General features: G+C 38.5%; 2 protein-coding genes across 2 annotated transcripts in view; one reads left to right on the top strand and one right to left on the bottom strand.

Annotated features, from left to right (window-relative positions):
• ETFDH (electron transfer flavoprotein dehydrogenase) overlaps window positions 1–10,453 on the top strand; it is a 31,947-nt gene extending 21,494 nt beyond the window's left edge. Inside the window, exons 10-13 of the mRNA XM_016200332.2 lie at window positions 1,654–1,822; window positions 6,817–6,999; window positions 7,283–7,504; window positions 8,579–10,453. Coding sequence (XP_016055818.2) covers window positions 1,654–1,822; window positions 6,817–6,999; window positions 7,283–7,504; window positions 8,579–8,742 — 738 coding nt within the window. The 3' untranslated portion in view covers window positions 8,743–10,453. The remainder of the gene's footprint in view (window positions 1–1,653; window positions 1,823–6,816; window positions 7,000–7,282; window positions 7,505–8,578) is intronic.
• PPID (peptidylprolyl isomerase D) lies at window positions 9,369–21,370 on the bottom strand. Its single transcript, XM_016200333.2, has 10 exons — window positions 21,261–21,370; window positions 19,838–19,978; window positions 17,599–17,705; window positions 15,537–15,725; window positions 14,582–14,704; window positions 14,315–14,421; window positions 12,439–12,580; window positions 10,659–10,745; window positions 10,518–10,560; window positions 9,369–9,748 (listed from the first exon to the last, which is right to left on the bottom strand). The coding sequence occupies exons 1-10, from the start codon at window positions 21,343–21,345 to the stop codon at window positions 9,660–9,662; spliced, it is 1,113 nt and encodes a 370-aa protein (XP_016055819.2). The 5' UTR covers window positions 21,346–21,370; the 3' UTR covers window positions 9,369–9,659.
• Between the last annotated feature and the right edge of the window lie 3,071 nt (window positions 21,371–24,441).

Below are 24,441 nucleotides of genomic sequence, written 5' to 3'. Positions count from 1 at the left end.
TAAAATACCCAGTGCCAGTAACGCTGCCCACAAAGGGTAGGATCCTTCCAGAACTTAAAAAAACACCAGTTTTCATTGGTCCGTAAGATTTTTATTCTTAGGACTTAAGCACCAATTTGGGAGAATTTACTAACAATCCACATCCTATCTTCCGGTTCTTGAATCAGAATTAGTGTTAGCAAAGCCACAGCCTTACTTGAGAAAAGTTTGTCATTATCTGTTTTTCGCCATTATCTGTTTTCAGCTGACAGCATTCCAGAGAGTCCTTTACCCGTACTGTCCACTCTGTGATCCTGATGTAATGCTCTTTTATCTCGGTGGTTCTGACCTTGGGTTTGGTCCGAGAACCATAGTCATAAATTCATCCCCATGTGTATTGTAAAAGGATGGGTACCCTGATCTTCTTTTATCAGCATTCTTCTGCCCCATTTTGCTTCTCACCACCTCTCCCTCAGTTAAAATTCTCTAATTGAAGTGACCTGTGGCCAGATTCCTAACCATGTCTTCTTGCAGCTGATGGCAGTAGTTTCCCCATTAACCCCATGTCCTCTGAGTCGCTTTCAGCACCGTCAGCTAAACTTTTACAGCCCACCACTTTCTTAACAAAGACCATCATTTACTTTTGGAAGCCCTTAGAAAAGAAAAAATGCAGGAGGAATGAACAACTCTGCCTTGGCTCGCTCTTCTTTCCTTTTCAAACTATAGATTAGAGTACATTTCTCATGCAAACAACCTATAACTTAGGTGCCACATTGTGGGGGTCTATATAGGTTTTTATTGGCTAAACCAAAAATATCACCAGCCTTTATTACATTGTTGTTGTTTTATCAGAAATGTATATTGAGGTCCAAACAACTATCTTAAAATTTATTTTGGAAATTCAACTTATTCTATTCTCAAGTTAATTAAAATGTTATTTAATGTAGTAGCTAATTGTAGCGATGCCATGATTAGAAAGTAAGTTTCCTCCTGCACACCGCCTACCTGGGGATCAAAGTAAGTTTCCATCCCTAGATATCAAAGTAAAATAAGAAGCATATGTAGAGATAAGATACTATCTTTTGTATATCATGTGTTACCCAGAATGCATGTAAAAGCAGATCACAGTGTAGATAATAAGTATACATAAAAACATTTTATTTAATATGTTAATCCTCTGGTCTTAAATCTGCCTCATGTAGGTTAGTCTTGGGGAGGGAGAAAGAAAAATTCTTTTTTTTTTTAAATATGTCTTTATTGATTTCAGAGAGGAAGGGAGAGGGAGAGAGAGAGAAACATCAATGATGAGTCATTGATCAGCTGCCTCCTGCACGCTCCCTACTGGGATGGAGCCCACAACCCGGGCATGTGCCCTGACAGAGAATCGAACCCCGATCTCCTGGATCCCAGGTCGATGCTAAACTGCTGAGCCATGCCGGTGGGGCGAAGGAAAAATTCTTAACAGAAAAAATAGTAATAGTTCTAATCCTCATTATAGGGGAGGGAAAAACACTGCCCTTGCTCTGATTTTTCTCCTTCAGTATATCCATTTCCTTTTTTAAAAAATGTTTCCATACATCTTTAGAAGACTTATTTAAGAGGCTATAATTTGGAATGGTCAGTTTTGCATGTTTAATTTGAGCTAACAATACACTTTAAATGTTTTTTTCACAGTCTATACCAAAACTCACCTTTCCTGGTGGTTTACTAATTGGTTGCAGCCCTGGTTTCATGAATGTTCCCAAGATCAAAGGTACCCACACAGCAATGAAGAGTGGAGTTTTGGCAGCAGAATCTGTTTTTAACCAACTAACTAGTGAAAATCTCCAATCAAAGACGATAGGTAAGAACTTCCTATTTAAAATATAAAAAATTGTCAGGTCTTTCATCAAAAAACATTGAAAAGAAGTTATTTAAACATACAAACAGTATATAGATAGCACATGAAAATAAATACAATTAAAAATCTTGAGATGTTTTTAATGTATATATTTCAATCAACATTAAAAGATATATATATCTTTTATATGGATATATATATATATGTGGCCCTTATATAGATATATATATGTGGCCCTTTACACAAAGCATTAGGATGTATGCAGTGCAAAGAAAACTATATGGCCTAACCCTCAATAATTAGTCAGATTTTTACAGCAGTGTTTTGTTTTATTCACATCAAAGGTAGAATGCTACCAGTGGTGTCCCACCTACTTAGAAGTGATTTCAAGTTGGACAGTACTATATTACATTACACACATGTAATATACACACTAAGACATCTCACAAATACTGAGGTGTCTTGCCTGAAACAGAAGAGCTGGGCCAACGGCAGAATCCAGCAGCACCATTCCTCGGCAGGCGTGTCAAGCAGGGCACAGGTGACCCTCCTGCTGTGGTTCCAAGGAATAGCTAGGCTTGGACCTCAGGAAACCCTTATCTAAAAAGACCCTAAGTGCTTCTCCACTTTTCTCAGAGTAAAAGCCAGAGTTCCCTCACCCCACTGATTTCATCTCTTTTTACTCTCATTTCAGCCACACAGGCTTCCTCACTAATGGGAACATGCTTGGCAGGTTCTCATGGTCCTTGCTCATGGCCAACTCCCTCCTTCACCTTTGCAAAATACCACTCTCACAGTGAATGCACCTGATTTTCAACAGACACATACAGAGCACTCTCAACACCCCCCACCCACCCCACACAGTTTTCTCCTATAATTTTTTCCACCTTTGACACACTACATAATTTATCAACTTTGTCTCTGTCTCCTGCCTCTTAGATGGAAAACCTGATTATGCCTTCAAATATCTTTGTAGGAAGGAAGGCCTAGGGTATGGGAGAGGAAGGAGATAATATAGAACAGAAACAGCAAGATAGAGTGTGATGGTTGAGTGGTGGAATGTTTTTCTGATTTTCTTGCCAAGTATCTTTCCTTTTTGGACCACCTTATCATGTACACATAGTACCAAACATAAGATACTGGAGCAGGTAGATCACCAAAGACTAGATTAAGGATTAAAGCCTGAAGGAAAGGGAAGTGGAGCCAGAACAGGAAATAATGACTGGAAAGAACATAATCACTATGTAGTTCACAAAAATTTATAAGAACCAGTTTGTCCCATTAAAGATTAAATGCATGCACCACGTTTTAGGTATTGTTATAATTTTCCAGGGCTGCACAACAAAGTACCACAAACTGGGTGGCTTAAAACAATAGAAAATTGAGTTCTAGAGGCTAACAGAAATTAAGGTGTTGGCAGGACCATACGCCCTATGTAGTCTCTGGGTGAATCCTTTCTTGCCTCCCCCCAGCTTCTGAAAGCCCCAGGCATTCACTTGATTTGTGACAGAATTAACTGCAACTTGTGCCTACATTTTTTTAAATATGTTTTTATTGATTTTAAGTAGAGGAAGGGAGAGGGAGAAGGGAGAAGGAAGAGGGGTAGAGAGATAGAAACATGGATGAGCTGCCGCCTCCTGCACACCCCCTACTGGGGATCAAGCCTGCAACAGGGCATATACCCTGACTAGGAATTGAACCATTGACCTCTGGTTCATGGGTCGACACTCAACCACTGAGACACGCCAGTCAGGCTCTGCTTGCATCTTTACCTGTCTCCTGCCTGTGTCCCATAAGGACACCAGTTATTGGATTAAGGGTCCACTCTATTCCAGTATGACCTCATCTTAACTATTACATCTGCAACAACCCTATTCTGACCCATTTTTAAATACTGGGGGGGTTAGGACTTCAAAATATCTTTTTGGGGGGAACACAGTTCAACCCATAACAGAAGTGTTTCATTGATCAATTATAGATTTTTTTTACTTTTATAGGTAGCATAAACTCTTTTATCTTAAGCTTCCTTTTCAGGTTCACTAAATTTTGAAATTTAATGATCCATGCTACCAGTATAAGAAATCAAATTTGGAAGATGCCAACATTTATAAATGAAACAGTCTTTGTGTGGTCTTATGTCACCATCTGTTGTTTAAATTTTTTAATTTATCTTTATTGTTGAAAGTATTACAAATATCCCCCTTCCCCCCCATTGATCCCGTCCACCCTATACCCCTCCCCCAGGCCTTCGCCCTACTGTTGTCTGTGTCCATGGGTTATGCATATATGCATATAAATTCTTATGTTAATCCCCCCCACCCCCACCTTCCCTCTGAGATTCATCAGTCTGTTCCATGCTTCTCTGTCTCTGTATCTGTTTTGTTCATTGGTTTATTTTGTCCATTAGATTCCACATATGAGTAAGATAACGTGACACTTGCCTTTCTCTGACTGGCTTCTTTTGCTTAGCATAATTCTTTCCAGGTCCCACTATGCTGTCTCAAAGGGTAAGGGATCCTTTGTTTTTACAGCTGCATAGTATTCTATTCAAATGTCTTGAGAAGATGCATTATGATTTCAGTCTTCTTGAACTTGTACAGACTTGTTTTGTGTCCTAACATGTGGTCTTTGAGAATATCCCATGTGCACTTGAGAATGCCTATTCTGCAGCTTTGGAGTGGAATGTTCTATAAATGTAAATTTAATCCTCTGATATAATGTGTCATTTAAAGTCACTGTTTCCTTGTTGATTTTCTGTCTGGAAGAGCTATCCAGTAAAGTCAGTGGGGTGTTAAAGTTCCCTATTATGACTGTGTTGCTGTTGATCTCTCCTTTGAAGTCCTCCAGAAGTTTCTTGTTGTTTTTTCCAGCCTGTGTCTTTCGTTCTGAGGTAGGTCTCTTGTAGACAGCATATATTTGGGTCTTGTTTTCTTATCCATTCAGCTACCCTATGTCTTTTGATTGGATCATTTAATCCATTTACATTTAAGGTTATTACTGATAGGTACTTATCGCCATTTTAAGTCTTTATGCCTATGTTTCTCATTCTCTGTTTCAATTTATTATTTATTACAGCAGTCCCTTTAACAGTTCTTGCAATGCTGGTTTGGTGGTGATAAATTCCTTTAGCCTTTTTGTGTCTGGGAAGCTCTTTATTTCACCATCTATTTTGAATGATAGCCTTACCAGATAGAGTATTCTTGGTTTCAGATCCTTGTTTTGCATTACCTTGAATACTTCGTGGCACTCCCTTCTGGCCTTTCTGACTTTCTGATGAGAAATCAGCTGAGCCTATGGGAGCTCCTTTGTATGTAACAGATAGCTTTTCTCTTGCTGCCTTTAAGATTCTCTCTTTATCTTGCATTATTGACATTTTAATTATGATGTGTCTGGGCATGGGCTCTTTGGGTTCTTCTTGCTTGGGACTCTGTGCCTCCTGAACTTGTGACTTTTTCCTTCATCAGGTTAGGGAAGTTTTCTGCCATTATTTCTTAAACAGGTTCTCTACCCCTTGCTTACTTTCTACCTCTTCTGGCACTCCTATGATATGAATATTGTTACGTTTCATATTGTCCCACAGCTCCCTTAAACTGTTCTCTTGTTTTTTGTTTTTTCTTTTTGGTCCTCTGATTTTTTCTACCCTGTCTTCTAATTTGCTGATCTGATCCTCAGCTTCCCCTAATCTGCCATTTATTCCTTCCAATGTTTTTTTTATTCCTGTCATTCTTGATTTCCTTCATAGTTTCTATATATTTTTTTCATGCTGTTGAGCATCTTTATGATCAGTATTCTGAACTCTGTATCTGATAGACTGCTTATCTCCATTTCATTTAGCTCTGCTTCTGGAGAATTCTTTTGCTGTTTCATTTGGGGCTTGTTTTTCTCTCTCCCCATTTTGGCTGCCTGTTTGGATTTGTTTCTATGGATTAGGTAGATTTGCTAGGACTCCCAGCACCTTTTGGATGCTCTCTGGTGCAGGCCAATGTCAGATGCTGTTTGTGACTGGGCTTGAGTACCCTATTTGTTTTCCACACTCTACAGCTTCTGGTTTCCTCTGCTGGGGCTGGGTGTATTTGGACAGGACCAAGATGTGCACCAAGGTCTGCTTTTCCAAGCCCTGGATCCAGAAGCAAATCAGGCAAAGACTCAAAGCAGTCTCTTAATGAGTCTCAGGCAGTAGAAACTCCACAGGGTGGGGTGGCTGATTATCAGTCTCTTATAGAACCTCAGGCTGTAGAAACTCTGTGGGGTGGGACCAGAGGTTTTTCAGCAGGGTGGGGCAATTGCTTCCCCCCAGAGCAAAAGCAGCTTGGAAGGTAAATGTCTGCCTGAGTTAGATGTCCTCTGCAGCATGGGGGAATGACTCAGCACTGGGGTCCAGATGGGTGCCCTGAGATCTATTCTCCCAGCCAGCCCCCCTGGATTCTCCTCACACTGCTCTAGTCCACTCTGTCTTCTCTTTGCCAGAGCCCAAGGTGAGTGGTTGCACATGAAACTTTGTGCATTGGCCCTTTACAAGGGTGCCTGCATTTCCAGCCGTCTTCTCTGGCAGACAGAACCCTGCTGCTCTTCACAGCCCAATGTTATGTGGGCACCTTTTAGTTCCGGTGCTCTGGGCTAGGGAGCCCAGCTGGGGGTTTAAACCCCAGAGTTTTCAGTGGGAAGCCCCCCATAGCCAGTCCTCTCATGCCTCTGCACTTCCTACCAGTCTCTATGTGGTCTCCACTTTTCATCCTTGGTTATGAGGGTGCTCCTCAGCTAGTCTTCAGTTGCAGTTGATTATTCAGGGTGGTTTTCCTATATTTTAGTTGTAATTCCAGTTTGGTCCTGGGAGTGTCAGTGTAGCTTCCACTCAATCTGCTACCATCTTGGATCTCTGTTTTTTAAATTTATGTAAGACTCACTCATTAGATATTTGAGTAGCTAAATATCCTGACAAAATATATTATACTCCTTGAAGCAATTTCACACTTAACATTTCATATTTTTAATACAAGGACTCCATGTACCTGAGTATGAGGACAATTTGAAGAAATCATGGGTGTGGAAAGAGCTGTATTCTGTTAGAAATATAAGACCTTCCTGCCATGGATTCCTGGGTTTATATGGAGGGATGATTTACACCGGAATCTTTTACTGGATATTTAGAGGAATGGAGCCATGGACTCTAAAACATAAAGGTAATTCCAACATATTTGAGAGTATTTAATGTTATAATCATTAAAAATTCACGAATGGGATCCATTAAGTAGTTGAGAAAGTGAACTTTTTTATTACTTTAATGTTTTAAGCTTGCTTTATTAATGACAAATTCAGTGTCTTTAAGTGAACAGTGTATTGTTATGTTATTATGAGAGTAAAGTCTTATTTCTTTGGTAGATTTTCAAGTTTTTATAAAAATGTTTTTTAAATTACTTTAAAATTAGTGTTGTATTTTTAAAATCTTCCTCAAAACTTTTGAAGGTTCTGACTCTGATCAGCTCAAGCCAGCCAAGGACTGCACACCTATTGAGTATCCGAAACCTGATGGACAGATTAGTTTTGACCTTTTGTCATCTGTGGCTCTGAGTGGTACTAATCATGAACATGACCAGCCAGCACATTTAACCTTAAAGGATGACAGTGTACCTGTCAATAGAAATCTGTCAATATATGACGGGCCTGAGCAGCGATTCTGCCCTGCAGGTCAGTGCTGTGATTTCCATTCATTCCTAAATACAAATATTTGCTTTAACCATGTAAGAAATAATGCTTCCATTGCTTGGAAATTGTAAATGACTCCTACATCCAGCTTCCTTTAGAAAACATTTTATATTTCTTACTTTAACAATGTTAAATAGGGACTTTTTGTGAAGCATAATTCAGATGGCATTTCTCAAAAAAGGCCTTTCCATGCCTACCCTCTGACCAAGATAAGGCCTGTGGAACACCAAAGAATACTTCTTTCCACATTCACGACTTTAAAAAATAGTAATTTGTTATAGTTGCTTGCACACGCCCGCACACACATATACAAGGTATGTGTGTAGATGCTAAAATACTAGGCTATAGCCACATTCAACTCAAGAAAATGGTCCCAAACTTGAAATTCATCATGAATATTGTATTTTTTTTTTAAATATATTTTTATTGATTTCAGAGAGAGAGGAAAGGAGAGGGAGATAGAAACATCAATGATGAGTCATTGATCGGTTGCCTCCTGCACACCGCCTGCTGGGGGGATCAAGCCAGCAACCCAGGCATGTACCCTGACCAGGAATCAAACCACAACCTCCTGGATTATAGGTAGATGCTTAACCGCTGAGCCATGCTAGCTAGACAAGAAAACTGTACCTTTTAGTGCCGAGTTTTCAACTAGAATTATAAAATAGTAATGGCGTCTCAAATGATACAGTAAAATAGTGTTCAGATATGTAAAAATTAGTGCACTATGGAGAGGGACTAGAATGTCTCTTTAAGGGTAGGGTCTTTAGCTGTCTTTTGACTTTATTTCAATCACTTCTGTCATAATACCTGGTTATAAACTGAGGATTAGGACTAGGTTTTGTTTTTTCAGCTATAGCACCATATAGCACAAAATATATATATAATTTGTAATGCAAAAGCAACCAAGATCTTTGTAATATGCTCTATGGGTAAACATTCAGAAAACAAACCTTCAAGGCTTCTGTAGCTACTGTTTCCAGAACTTCAATTTCTACTTTTGAATTTTGAAAGTTAAAAAAGTTAGGTACTTCACAATGTTATTTCTCCTTACAGGAGTTTATGAATTTGTACCTTTGGAACAAGGTGATGGATTTCGGTTACAGATAAATGCTCAAAACTGTGTGCATTGTAAAACATGTGATATTAAAGATCCAAGTCAGAACATTAACTGGGTGGTACCCGAAGGTGGTGGAGGACCTGCTTACAATGGAATGTAAACTGCAACAGATTTCATTTGCAAGCAAGTCTGATAAACCCTTTCTTTGAAGTGTATGGTAAGCTAACTTTAAAATGTTGAAAAGTTAGCAAGTGTCAACATATCTTACAGCATATTATTGGTCAGAATGTTCATAAAATATCAGGGAAATATAAATTTTATACTATACCTAAATTTGTCCCATAAAAACCTATCAATATTTATCTTAAATAAAATTTTATAAGTGATATAGAATCTACTTACCTTTTCAATTCTTCAAAGATTCATTACCAACAACAGAATAAACTACTGGCCTTTCATGTACATTTGACTTGTCAAATTCAAGACTTCAAGTATAAAAATAAGTGTATATTCTAGACCAGAGGTTAGCATCCAGCCCACCACTTAAGTTTCCTTGGAACACAGCCATGCCCCTCGGTTTACATATTATCTATGGCTACAACTGTGGAAACGAGCAGTTGTGACAGAATACAATGGTCCTAAGAATTTACTATCTGGCCCTTTAAAGGAAGTTTAATGACCCCTGAACATGTACATCTGTATTACCTATAAGTATAAAACACCAGCACAAACCAACCACAGTTTACAGAAAGCTACATCAAAGAATTGAGGGAAATAATATACAAATTTAAGCGTTCATCTGTTTATTCAACAAGATGCATCTTTAGTTTAAAAACAAGTTGAATACCATTATTCTTTGTGAATAATACAAACAGCCATGGGGGGATCAACCTCACTGTACTTTGTAACACCTATTAAGAGTGAACAGGTATTAGTATTCCTAAACTGTAAACAATGGGGAACTGAAGTATCAAAGGAAACACATTAGGGATCATATATTAATAGACAAAATCCCTTAGATTTTCTTATTGCCTTTATACATTAATGTGTAGTATTTAAGCATAACTGAATTCCTTATTAAGCAAACATTTTTGCATACGCTGCCTTCTCTTTATCTTTCTGTGCCTTTATCTTTTGTTTGACTTTCAGCAATTCTGCCTGGATAGCTGCAAAATAAATATGTAATGAGTTATTTTTCAAGCATCCAAAAATTAGGTTAACCAACAAATTGATGTTTTAGTATAATAGTTAACTTCCCCTTGATAAAACTCTTCTTGCCCTATTAACAGAATAGTCTATACTAAGAAAGCAATAGCACAAATATAAAAAATCACAAAGCATAATTTTAAAATATTGACTATTAAGGGAACTCAAATTGAATTAAACAGATTTGCCTTCTCCTCCATTAGAAAGGGCAGTTAAATGCCTCTGTTTTACTTTAGTATTAAAGAAACCAAAGGTATATTTTAATATCTAGATCTAGTATCACTATTAGTTGGTTTATTTGAAAGACAAGCTTATTTTTGTCACAGCACCACAAAGCTTTTCTATGTGTCTATTAGCTAGAATATTTAGGTTACGCCACATTCAGCTTAAGGAATGGTCCTAAACATTAAATTCGCCATCATACTCTTTTGGTTCTGTACTTTTGACTAGAATTAAACTGACAGGAACTAAATCTCAAATGATACAGTAGAACAAATAGTATTCAGATATGTGAAAATTACTATTCTGGAAAGAGATTAGAATGTAAGCTCTCTGAGGGCAGGGACCCTGACTTGTTCAATGCAGTATGATCAATGCCTGGACTAATGACAGGCATTCTGTAATATCTGTTGAACAAATAAATATCTAAGTGGCAAAGGGTACAATGCTTCATGAGGAGAGATTCTTAAAGGACAAAGTGAAATTGCACTACAAAAACTGTCAACTTACCTTTATCTTCTGGTGCTATCTCCTGAGCTTTCTTAAGATCAGCCTATAATTGGAAAAAAGTTTTTTTAAGAAATATTAGGTGTATGACTTATGAAGGTGGTTGTCTATTTTTAAAAACTGAAATTTAGAACAAAGTTTTACCAATGCTTGGTCGTATTCTTTCAATCCTTGCCATCCTTGAGCTCTACGGTAGAGCGCTTTGGTATTTGATGAATCTATTTCAAGAGCCTACAAAAAAGTATCAAATTAATATTTTATATAAATATTAAGTATTAATTATTGTGCTAGATTTCAATGTATTGCCTGTCAGCTCCAAATCAACCCTTCACTGCCTGTAATAATGGAGATGGACCCTATAAATCTCTACTCTGCCAGCTGGCACAATGTTAAGTTTTGTCAGTAGAGGGCGCTAAATGGACATAGACAAGAAAGCTGAGTTCCCTTCCAGCTCCTCTTACTAGGTTCCTGCAGAACTTAGTCAATAGCAGAAAGCAACTCCCCACAGGCACATTCACTCCAGTGAATCCCACAAGCATGGTGCCTCTGCTATTCAGTGAGCCATGACCATTCCCTCTCCAGTGAGGTCTGGATCTCAGCCAGAGGTCTAGAGAGGTGCTTCTTCCTAGGCTCCATCCCTGCCTAGGGGAAACAGCTGCTGCTATATTTTACATATACATATGTGTATGTATATATCTGCTATTCCCATAACTTTAGAATTCTCTTTACTAGCCAATCCCTTATTATTCCAATACCCTCTTCTCTTTTCTTTCATTTTAAACTTTCTCTGTTTAAATTACTGCATAGTTTCTATTTCCTGATTTGGCCCTAACTGATCAAAGAAAGCCATTTTGAATAAAAACCTGTAGACATGTACTTTTTTAGGAGCATGAATAAGTTTTAATAGGTCTCTACTCTGAAACAAGTGTTTTTAAAAAAGTATTTTTACTTAACATTTTTTAAAGGTCAGTACTTAGATTTTACTGAAAAGGGTATATTATCTGCCTCAAAAAGGTCAAAAAGAGATCAAGAAGATTGGTGAAGACCAATCTTTTCCTCTGTTGTACAGCGCCTCCTTCTAAATAAATTCTTATCCCTATTCTACCTACCCTACCAAATTAGGATTTCATTTTATTTCTACTTGGTGTGCGCATAACTGGTCTATATACATAATGTGCAATATACATTAAAATGGAGGTGATCTTTCTAAAATACATGATTTAGTTTGGAGAATTTTTCAACTCTACAATAGGGTGAGAGTCATAATTATACTATGTAAGGAAGGTATGCTGTCACCTTTCTAGTTTTTACAGTTAGTCTTCCCTGATGTCCCCATAAAGAGAGCCAAATAAAAAGTTCCTTGAGGGTATGGGTTTGTCTATTAATTAAAATACTTAGTCTCTGTTAGGTGCTTAACATGTGCCCAACACTGTGCTAAATGCTTTATATGTTATATAATCCTTATAACAATCCCATGAGGCAGGTATTATTTCCATTTAACATATAAAGAAGTTAAGACTTTAAAACTAGGAACTTACCTAAGATCACAAAGTTAGTAAGTGACAGAGGCCTAATAAAAAAATCATATCTGACTGACTCCACAACCCACATTCTTAATTGTTCCTGGCTTTGTCTTCCAATGCCTAGCAAATAACAGGTGTTCAATATGTTAAATGAATAGGTGAGCTGATACATGTGCTTTGAGGGAAAAAGGAAAAGTATCTTCATAGATATTAATATAATAAGCTAAGTAAATGGATTGAGAGGAAAACTGAAGGTCCAAATTATTTAGAGATGAAATGACATGTTTTGAGTCTCATTAGGTCCTATGCAATGATATATTAATGAATATAAAATTACTTTCATTCAAGTTCATAAATCATAATCCAACCCTGTCAAAAAGTTCAACGGCAAAAAGACTTACCTCCAAACAACTATCAATTGCTCCCTGCCAATCTGACATCTTCAGTTTACAAGCACCAATATTCAGCATGCAACTTAAAGCTACAGGTTGCAGCTTCAATCTGTCTGCTTTCTCAATAACAGCTTTTGAACCTTCCACATATCTAGAGAATACATAAATAAAATAACATGTAATGCTAACATAAAATTGACTTACTCTGTTTCTTCAACTATGCCAAAAAAATGTTATGTCATTTCTGATATAAAAAATTCATCAAATGCTAATATCAATATTCTTAATATTCATAATCTTTTCATTAAATACTACTTTTTTCCTTTAGATAATTTTTTATTTTTATCTATTACAACTTTTTCCCTAATTGTTCAAACAGGCCAATCTAAGAATAATCTCTATATCTAAAGATAATTATGCACTATTAACACTTCCTATTTTTAAAAACCAGGTCTCTACTATGTAGTTTGAGAAGCAAGGTTCCCACTGTGTGACAGGGAATGGAATGGGAAAGGTGAAGAACCCTGTAGTGTTGGTTTGGAAATGTCACTTAATACAGTTCCTAACTCTGTCCACTTTTTGAAAAGGACTCAAACAATGAGCATACCTGGTCCCCAGAATTTGTTTTCTAAAGTCTACCCACCCCCCACTGAAAAGAATCAGTGCTCCTTGGAGAAGATGCTGATACCAGATCTGGAAACAGGTTAAGTATAAGATGAGCCTGAAACACCTTGTGCCAGAAAGTAAGCCAAGCGATCACAGACTAAGAGGAACATGTCAAAAAGATGTACAAAAGAGAGCTTCCACTAGAAAAATCTGGAACCATTTGAGCTTCAAAAAGAATGATAGTAATAGTATAAGAGGTTAAATTGAAAAAAATCCACAGATCTATAATGATACTAAAAGCAAGGGAGAGAGGAGGCTCTTTCAAACAGAAGAATGCCAGCTTATAATAACTGTAGAATGAGTGATAAAATAAGAAAAATCACAGTTCTGCAGTCATCATGGTAGTAACTGATTTAGGCAAGGATCTTTGATGGTGTAAAACCACTGGATGAAAGGTTACAAACTGAATATGCACACAATCTCACAGAATCACCTCAGAGTAATTATTATTTACAAAGGGGAAAAGGCATTTTTATAACAGACATCTGGCTGACATCACTTTAATCAAGTGCCAAACTCAAAGTAGGCCAAACTGACATGTGCCTTCAATATGTGATATCATAGAAAATATACACCACCTACTTAAGTCCTCTTATCAAAAATATTTATCCTCAACCTAATCTCGAGGAAGCAATCAAGCAGATGGTATTCTATAAGACATCCTACTTAAGACTCCACAAAATACAAACGATTTTAAAAACTTGTGGAATAGGGACTATTAAAGATGTGAGTAAACTAGACACATAAAACCAAATGATACTATTGACTCTGGAGTAAAAATTTAAAAAAACTGAAATGGGGAAATCTGAATATGGATTACATATTAGATAATGTTGCATCAATGCTATTTTGAGGTGTTTTAATGGTAGTAAGGTTATACAGAAGAATGTCCTTGTTTCTTAGGAAAAATAGCTAAAATACTTAGGGGTGAAGTGTCATGGTATCTGCAGCAACTTGCTTTCAAAAATGATTCTGCAAAAGTTAACTAGTGAACGTAGGTTAAGGTATATGAGCATTCATTCATGTACTATTTCAACTTTTCTGTATTTTGAAATTTTTCAAAATAAGCTGGAGGCAACAAAAAATATGCAACTATTTCAACACATCTGGTAACTGCAAGTAATTTGCCAAAAATATAATAAACAATAAACTCTTGAATTTCAGTTTATAGTTCAATTTACAAGTTCTTAAAAGTAATTTATTAAAAATATTTTATTACCTTAAAACCTTTGTATATTTTTTAATGGCCATCTCCCAGTTCTGGGATTTGAAAAAAGTATTTCCAATGTTTTTTAAGTCTTCGGTTATTAATAATATTTTATCTACCTGTATAAAAGAATACAAATATGTTGGATTTTAGTAAGTAATGTGGTTTAATGCTGGGTTCTATCATTAAGACAGATTGACACAAATATCTCAAAATTTTAGTACTAAATATTTTTAGTAATTTAAGTAATTAAAGTTTGACTAATCTGAAAGTACTCACGTCTTTTAAATCTATATCTGCATCCTCGGGGAAATCTGGATGACTATCACCAGAACCATCTTTTGGGGATATTCCCCAATCATCTCCTTCCTTCAATTCTCCGCATTCTGCAATAACGCACAACTGTAAAAATAATCCTAAATTGTAGAAGTGCACTACCATATTAAAGATATTAAAAAAAGAAAAAAGTTTGGGATTAAAAGCTATACAGCTGCAAGTTATATGCAACATGGTCCAAGTCACTTCTAAAATGACAGATTGACTTTAGGAGGCTCACCTATCTGCGCTACTTACAAGAATACCCTTTATAAACATTCCAAGCAATAGAACAATGTCACTATAGTCTTTTATTGCTATTCAGCATCTCAATGTACATAAAATAAGCTGAAAACTTAATCATTCTCTATGTAATTTTCTTTAAGTGGGGCACTGTTTTCAATTTACTACTGTTTTCTTTATACACTGAGTGACAGCCTACCTCCTGAAAGTATCTGAGTTTCCAATTCTCACTCACAACCCTACCAATTGGGTTGGGTAGTAGTGTGGCCATTGATTCAGAGTCTTAGAACACAAGGATCTTTAGTTATATAGTCTAGTCTAAACCCTTAAGTAATTTATGTAGGATAAGGAATCAGGCTAAGAAAAGTTTAATAAGATCAAGGCCAAACCAATTAAATGGCAGTCTAGCCAGGATTCTTCATTTCCTGTCCTCTTTCTAGGATAAACTAGTGTACAGACTGACAAAGTTCTGCAGGTATGCGAAGACTTAAATCACCAAGACTGAAGCTGAAATAATAAAAATCTTTTTTTAACTGCCCTAATCTTTTCCTTGAGTTTAAGTGGCAGATTCGGCCTCTATACTAAAAGTCATCCTAACATTGTTCGAGCTAGTAATCATCAGATCCTTTTACTTACATTTCTTTAAGATAGCAACTAAGATAAACTTTTTACTTACTTTAGCCGGTTTTTCACCTTTCACTTCTACATTTTCCAGAATTCTTGCCACACCCATTCCTTTAAGTACTTGGCCAAATACCACATGTTTCCCATCCAAATGAGGAGTTGGAACTGTTGTGATAAAGAACTGAGAACCATTTGTATTGCAGCCTGCATTTGCCATGCTCAATAAACCCTCCTGGTCGTGCTGTGGAAACAAAAATCATTAAAAGGAAACCAAGATTAGAGGTACTAGTTTGAATTTTCCTTTACTGACCTTTCACATAAAACTATGGTAGACTGTAATACCATTTATATCCAACAATACAGTGTAATTTTACTTTGTATAAATTACAACCTTTAATTCACAAAATGTAGTTACTTAGTAACTTCTTAAACTTTAAGGAAAGCTTATGAAATCAAAGTAACAGAAACAACAGTGGGGAGTATAGTTCTAGATTGGCCGTATTAAGAAAATGCTTATATCTCATCTTTATGATGAAGATGCTACATTAAGTAAATCTAATTATACTTTGCCCCCTTTTTATTTATGATGGATACTCTTTTTTCTGAGAACCACTGAACAGTATTTTGACTTTTATGAGCCTATATTATGATTCTTCCTTTACAAGTCAATAAACTGGGAACAGTGATAGGTTATTCAATTTGTACAGGACATTCAATTAAGTACTTCCCTAATCTCAAAAGAATCCAAAATGTATGCCTTTCATTCCAGGTGAATCACTTCTTCAGAGAATGCCCAAAAGAAACTACTACATACATACATACTGAAATCAAATTTCTTCCTTGGCACCAACCTGTTCAACCCAATTTCATCTTTGCACTTTCTCCTCAGGCATTCAAAATGTTTTCCTTGTTGGGGGTTGTAACTGTTAGTCTTCCCACCTAAAATGGCTTTTACCCCTCCAATCTAAATCTAATTCAGCTTTCAAGGATACCAAGTTTGTAGGAGAGCTGTGTGTATGTGTCCTTTCAATAAGCCTCCTTTCTTTAGATCAACACAATTATCACATAATCTTAGTTTTCATCCTTGTGGTAGCTTCCCTTTTTTTCCCTAAAAGTTTGGTGCTTTTCCCACAAAATTAAATGAAACATTAACCTTATTTCCCCAGCCTTGGACTGCCTTTGTCTTCCCTCACTCACATCCCTTCTTTAAGCTGACTTCCTATTTCAGTTTCTATCTAACCAAATGTCAGCCACCCTTCAAGGCCCAGTTTGCCCAACTTATGTACCCATTTCCCCTCAATGTCTTCCCTGATAATTTCGACCCTATCAATCATACCTTTCTCCTACAGGATATACAGTAAGTTTCAATCACTTTGGCATTTATTTGCATATTGTTATTCTCTAGTCGTCCCATGTGTTTTAATCTCGTCTTCCCAGAAGATTATAAATTCCTTGTCATCAAGGCCTTTCATTTTGGTGACAGTAACAGTATTAAACACATACAGTTGCGGTCAATAATTAGTGCTTAAAAAGATTGATGAGATTTTCTTTTCAAGTTATGTTGATTACCTTGTTCATAGTCCTCATTTCGAAAGATATCACTTTCCTTTTGTACTTACACGTCCATTCTTATAACTTGAATGATGCAATATAACCCGATTACATCTTGGGACAATGAAGATAAGACACAGGCACCACTAAGGAGCTTGGACATTAGCCATATCCTCTAGTTTGCAAATCCCCTGACATCCTGGATATTAGCGATGGTTTTGTTGCTCTTCAAATTCAAGCATAAAGATGCACAAGTTACCGTCCTTATGATAATGAGAACATTTTTCCTGGAAACAATTTTGCCATATGGTGGCCACACTTAGAAACTCAATAGCTTTACTGAAGTATGTAAACCTGGATCACACTGAAATAACTGTAGTATTTTTGCCAGATCATTACTGGATGAAAATTTTCCATTATCAAAGACTTGTATTGCCAAATATGATACCTTTTAAAAAGTGAGGAGATTCTAAGCCCACTTAAGAGCCTATCGGTGTCTTAACCCAACAGGTGTCCACACACAACACCCTTTATTATCATAACATACATTTTGTCTACTTTACCTTATAATGGAAATTTTCATCTTCAAACTTTTCACCATAAATACTTTCTCCACCTGTCCCATTCTGATTTGAGAAGTCTCCACCCTGAATCATAAATTTCTTAATAACTACAAAAAAGGAAAATAGCTATTAGAAACTAAGATATGACTTCAGCAATGTTAACTAATGAATACATAATAAAGACAACTTCCTAAAACATGTCACTCTCCTGTCTTTCCCCACCATTTTAGTCTTAAAGACTTTTCACAATCTGAGTCCAAACTACTTTTACCGCCTGATCCCCAAGTAACACTCAGAAAATTATTTCAAATGGCACCTCTGCAATAAAACTGTCACTGGTACCCCAAAGTTGGATCTCCTCATTTTTCTCCCCCAGTAGCTTGACTCTACTTCCATTTTATAACATAAATCATAACCACCTCTCTCTTCGGGCAAACAACTCCTTCAAGTACAGCAACTCTGGGGTTTTTTAACACTCACCCGAGGATATGTTTATTGATTTTTAGAAAGAAAGGAAGGGGGAAGAGTTGGGGGGCATCAATTGGCTGCCCATATGCACCCTGACTGGGGATCGAACCCGCAACCTAGGTATGTGCCCCAATCAGGAATCAAACCCACAACGTTTTGGTGTACGGGACAATGCTCCAACGACCTGAGCCACACCAGCCAGGGCAGCAACTGTTTTTCATCCTTGTAACTATGTGCATGGCTGGGCACATATTAGTTACTCAATAATGTCTACTGAATAAAGACGAGTTATTCCCAGATTTGTTATACCACAATGGAAGTATTTCAGCAAAAATTATCTCTTGCCATGACACCCCTATGTTCAGAGATTCCCTGACTCATGGCACTCGGCATTTGGTTATACTACAGCAACACGGCAAGGATACACCACCAGATAATAAAGGAAAAAGATACAGGAAGAGTCTAGAGAAATCCATGTGCTTCCTTGTGCTCTTGCCCTCCTGAACTGGTCATACAGCACATTCTCCCCCATAGCAAAGAAAGTGCAGTAACATATATAACTCATTTCTGCCCAGGAAAGCTCATTAGAGACTCAGCACACAAGGTTTTCACTGAGGATGATCATGCAGGCACTCTCTGCCTAGCATGTACCAAAATTCCAGACTCCCAAAAGAAAATCACATTATTTGTATGTAGAGTCTAGGCATAGCAAACCGCCTTTATGATTTCTGGAATCGTTCAAGTTTGGAGTTCCCAGACTACAGCCAATGGCCAACCTTGCGAGCAGGCCTGCTATACTAATTCTTTTCCACATATGCTTTATTAGAATACTTTGTTATTTTATTAAACATGAAAGTGCCCAGCCAGCGTGGCTCAGTGGTTGAGCATCAACCTGGTTTGATTCCCAGCCAGGACACATGCCCAGGTTGCAGGCTCAATCCCCAGCAGGGCACGGCACATGCAGGAGGCAGTCGATCAATGACTCTCTCATCATTGATGTTTTCTCTCTCTCTCTCTCTCTCTCTCTCTCTCTCTCCCCCCTCCTCTCTCTGAAATCAATAAAGCTATATTTTTTAAAAAACAAAAAAAAAACAAAAAAAGTACATCAACACTTTAAATATTTTAAAATCAATGTTACTTTCTCCTGAGTCAAGTTTTTTAAATGCAACTACTCATGATTTTAACTTATTTACTCATTAAACAAATATTTGAGTGCCTATTTAATAACTCTACTAGATTCTGAGGACAAAATGACAAGATATAGTTCCTGAACTTATAGAAACTTCGATCTATTAGGGACACCATCAAATAACCACTAAACAAAAGTATGATTAGAAAGTGTGATAAGCATGTGAAATGTCATCTTTTAATCACGTATCACACCACGTGTCCAAGACACTGAATTTTTTAATCGGCTGCAGCCCTCTGAGGCAATCCTGCCCAAGAAGTAGGTATAACTTTTTTATCACCAGGTAGTCAAGCTATCCAAGGTCTGCTTATTTACCACGGCTACTCCCTTTTTTCTCAATATAATCACATTGAAAAGTTAGAGGACTGGTGAACCTAGGATAGTCCATTTCTCTACAAATAAACTTTAATACATTCCTATAATTAATTCTACCTTTTACAGCCCAACCTTTATGAAATTGGGCTATTGCCTCAGGTGTCAAAGCATCCTCTTGGATGCTTCAACCCATAGTGTTTTCTTCCCTAACTCCTATAAGATAGGATTTGATTATGTATAAAAACTAGTTTCAGAAAATTTACATACTTCGATGGAATGGGCATCCTTTAAAATGGAGAGGTTTCCCAGTGGTGGCTCCAATGCCTTTTTCTCCTGTACACAATGCACGAAAATTTTCTGCAGTTTTGGGTACAATATCTGCAAACAATTCTAAGACAATTCGACCAACTAAAAAAAAAAAAAAAAATTTATTAGTGTCAGTATGCAAAACAAACCACCAAATAAGCAAATGATAAAGGTCAGTTGGCAAAATTATGGCAACGAAGATTCCAAGTTCTCTTTTTTGTCATTTTTCTAGTATTCAGATTTTACCTACCTAATGTTAAGTGCCAAGCATCTAGACAAATTTGAAACAGTTATTATTCTGCATCTTCCAATGGATCATAAATACAGTAGCCAGAAGATTAGCACCATATAAGGGACACCATGTACTATAAATGATCTTAAGTTCTGAGTAATTTCTTTAACATGCACTCAGAATTTGCAATCGCCAGGTAACCAATAGGAAAAAAATTAAAAATTCTTTGTGTGGTCAGATTGGCTGAGTTTTAAGCATAGCTGTAGCCTTTGTGTTCTGTGGAACCTGCCTGCTGCAGCTTCTGAGGCAAAAGCTGGAAAAGTTGCCATTCTAGATAACTCCAGAGGCAAGTAAAAATAAACCTGGCACTAGTTTCAAAACAAACTGAATGTACATATGTGCGTGCGTGCGTGCGTGTGTGTGTCCATGCAATCCACAGGGTCCCTGAATCCTGACATGTCCGTGTGTACAACATGCAAATACACAGTCTGGTTAGCGAGTCTAACATGTTCCAGAACAGGGGCAATTCGGTTACAAAGCAATATTGCTAATCCACACGAGTTCAGGGAGCTTCTGGGCGGCTAACGTAGCCTAGGCAACCACACCGCTACCCCGAACTCATTTTCCCAAATGCCAAAACAGAAAATGTCCACCAATCTGACTGGACGACTACGTTAAGCATCAGCAATAAGGTAAAAGCAACACGCAAAAGTCGCCTCAATTTATAAATAACGTTGACAACTGCTATTAAAGCCCGCGTGGCAAAACACATGGCGTGACTAGAGCCCCCACTGACGCACATCCATGGGCTTCCTGAATGTCCTACTGCAAACAGAAAATCTTATTTTGCGCCCACTTAATGGTGCAAGGTGGCGGGAGGTGCAAACAAGTAAGAGAGGTAAACCTCAAGGCCGCCACAATCCCCGACCCAGAAATTTCCAGAAACTTCCGCACGGTCGGCGGCCGTCCCCAAGGGCGCGGGATCGCCCCCACGCCGAAGCCCGCATCTGCTCGGGCGGCCCAGCCTGCGGGCCAGCCCCTCCTTCCACAGAGCCGCCCCCCGCCCGCGGCGCACCCCACCCTCGCAGACCCGCGCACCCCGGGAAGCCCAGCCTGCTCGCGGCCACTCTGCGAATATCAGCCTCCGCTCACCTCGCTCGCCTCCGATGTCCACGTCAAAGAAGACTCGGGGGTTACTGGGGTTGGAGGGCTTCGCTTGGGGGGACGGGTGCGACATTTTGACCTGCAGACGCCCTGGGAAGCGGCCTCGGGCACCTCGTGGCTGCGGAGTAGCTGGACCCAGAGGGCGGCTCTCTCAGGGAAGACCTGGCGGCGGCGCTGACGAGCCACTTCCGGCGTGTGGAGCGGCCGCCGCAGCGCGGCTTCCGGCGCCGCCTCCCTGCGGCGTTTCCACGCGCCCGAGCCGCGGCGCGGGGGCTGCTGCGCCCTGTACCCTCCGGCTGTGCCCTCTGTTCTGATTCCCTGAAGTTGCAGCTTCGATTCTTTTTATTTTCGCTTGCGTTTCGTCGCTTTTCCTACCGTCGTGGTGTAGAAGAACTTAGGAGGTTGTAGTCATGCCGTTCCAGCTTCAGGTCTGCCGCTAACTGGTGTTTGCGTCCCTGGAACTCAGTTTGCTGGGTCTGGAAAATGGGAATGAAAACGCGTACGTCGGAGGGTCGTTTTGAGGATTAAAGAAGTAAATCACGTAGCTCAGTGCTTAACACAGCCTGGTGGGAGCTGATCAGTAGTTGCGCTTACTTGTTACGGTTTGATCTTCAGGTTAGTGTGAGTGACAGAGGTCAGAGTCAGGGCCCCAGACAGCGGACGCCGAGAGCCCAGAAGAGAGCGCGGTTTGACTCCTGATAAAACTGCCTTATTGTAGTCCACTTTTCCTTTATTTAAAGCCTAATTTTGGAGGAAAGTAGTATGTTCCTTAGCATTTTGTAATATTCTAATTATTTCACCTTTCTCTTTCCATTAAAATTAACTCCAGGGACAAAAATGTTCTTTTCCTTGCTCTACCCCCAGCACTTCCTTCTGGCACATGTATGTGCTCAGTAAGTATTTTTGAGTGACTGAGTGAGTTACAGAGTGCTAATGGCTTTGGGAATGTTTATAAGAGAATGTGAACAAGAAATTTCATTTCCTCCCTGGCCAGGTGGCTCGGTTGGTTAGAGCGTTGGCCTCCCATACACCGAAAAGGTTATGGGTTCCATTCCAGGTCCAGCTCATAACTAGGTTACAGGTTGATCCCCAGGTGGGGGTGGTATGAGAAGCAACCCATGGGTGTTTCTTCTCTCTCACCTCGATGTTTCTCTGTCTCCCTCTCTCTCTAAAAAAAAAAAAAAAATCATTTCTTTGTATGCATACTTTCAGAAGATTCTCTGTCAGCTCTTCATGCTGATCCTTTCAAAGTCCAGCACATTCAAATTAATATAAAATGTTAATGTCTTCTGAGTTGATGTCCTTCAGTTCCATGGTGTTTATTCGCTGTGGTTCCCTGAAGATCAAGGACAGCTGAGCATATAACCTCTGTCTCTTGATAAGTAAGAGCCCAAATAAATTGTTCTCTAACCCAGTCTCATTTCCAGGCTGCAGACTGGTAACTTACACTTTGTCTCACAAATATCAAATGATAAATTCACATTAAAAATTTAATTTTGAGTTACTAACTTAAAATCAGCCCTCATTATTATTCAAAGAAGTGTCACTTTTATGCCGTAATCTCCTAACCACTATTATGATGAATATCATGATCAACTAGGCAGCATAAACACTTCTATTCCACTGACAGACTTCTGGGTTTCTATTTCAATCTCAAGTATTACTAACTTGCGACTTTGGACTGAGCCTTCTGTGTCTCAGTTTCTGCATCTGTAAATTAAGGCATTATATGTATCTTAAGATTTTTATAAGGATTAAATGAATTACTTAGATATATAGTATCTGACACCTGGTAAGTATTTAATAAGTATAAGCAATAATTAATTATAAATAGCTAATACTTTATTATAATTACTGATATCAACATATTTTAAAATGAAAGTTAAAGCTGGAAAGGTGCTTTGAGAATGCCTTTGCATTCTCAGAAAACAATGTGATTCTTCCTGTTATACAGGTTTCTGGGTGTAAAAGACTAAATGTTACTGTGTCTAGGTTTTTCACAGTGAAGTAACAGCTTTACATAAACTGTCATATTCCTAGAACCAACCCAAATAACAGAATCGTCCCTTTTTAAACCACTCCAGAATTGATCTCTAGTGAAAAGGCAAATCCTCCTGGAAGACAATTTTCCCCATTGTCAGTTGGCTTACTTAAAATAAAGCTTCTGACTTCTGAAGTCTTCTTGTGTAGCAAAAAGCAGAGCCAAGACCATGCACTATTTCCTAGAGCTAAGGACACTATTTCATCTGGATAGAGGAAAGAATATTTGCTCTAACAGCCCTATTATTGTAGTTGTTATTTCTGTCTGTTCCTCATAAGTGTGGTGGGATTGCCTCCCCCACCCAGTATTATCTCAATCTCTTTGCCCATCACTGCACCCCAACAAGCACCTAGGTATTCTGTGCTTAATGCTTTAAAAAAAAAAAAAAAAGTGACAACAAAAAAAGAGGGTGGGGTGGGGGAGGGGAGTCTCTTCCTGGTTTTGGTGTTGCAAAAGGCTTGGCTTAACAGGAACAAAAAAGACTCCTGGCATAGCAAGAGATTAGGCCCAAACATTTTTTTGTAAGAACATAGCTTTCCAGTGGCAGAAAAAACTAAAACCCATCTCCTGTGCTGGAGAATCAAGGGTTGTGGATAGTAGAGAGGAGAGGAGAAGGGGAAGCAGTGGCCAGGCAGATTTCCACTGTCCTGAAGATAAGGAGTCTGAACCATGTTCCCCAGTTACATCCCTGAGAAGCCAGCAAACCGACAGATGGGTTTGTGAGATCTGAGAGCAGGGGAGGGGTGTGCCAGAATTCCTGAATGCAACAGCCCCGGAGGGAAGCACGCCCCAGAGAGGTTATGGATTCATGGTGTGAGTACGTAGGTGGGAGCTACAGAGACTCCCAAAGATTTCCTATGCCCTGACTTGGACTGGGAGCAAAACAATATCCTTATATACTTGCAGCAGGGAGCTCTGAACTCAGAGGCCTGAGAGACCTAATGACTGAGTTAGGGTGTTGAGTTTCTCATTGGATGCCTATGTAAGCAAGTGGCATTAAGAACCAGAGGCTCCCAACCCAAAAACTTGCCACAGTAGTAGACATTCTCAAATTGAGATCCAACGTCAGGGGGGAAAAAGGTGGGATTCCAGAAACTGGCAAAGATTATGCTATCAACAACCCTTTGA

Source organism: Miniopterus natalensis, chromosome 4 (genome assembly GCF_054644295.1).
Source record: "Miniopterus natalensis isolate mMinNat1 chromosome 4, mMinNat1.hap1, whole genome shotgun sequence".
In the NCBI taxonomy this organism is placed as follows: Eukaryota; Metazoa; Chordata; class Mammalia; order Chiroptera; family Miniopteridae; genus Miniopterus; species Miniopterus natalensis.
Note: the sequence above shows the minus strand (reverse complement) of the source record. Positions and strands in the feature narration are given on the sequence as shown.

Coding starts and splice junctions, on each gene's coding strand:
- PPID (XM_016200333.2), bottom strand. CDS start 21,345: ATGTCGCACCCGTCCCCCCAAGCGAAGCCCTCCAACCCCAGTAACCCC. Junction 14,422..14,581: donor CAGATATAGATTTAAAAGAC/GTGAGTACTTTC, acceptor TCTTTTATACAG/GTAGATAAAATATTATTAAT. Junction 9,749..10,517: donor GATAGCACCAGAAGATAAAG/GTAAGTTGACAG, acceptor TTTATTTTGCAG/CTATCCAGGCAGAATTGCTG.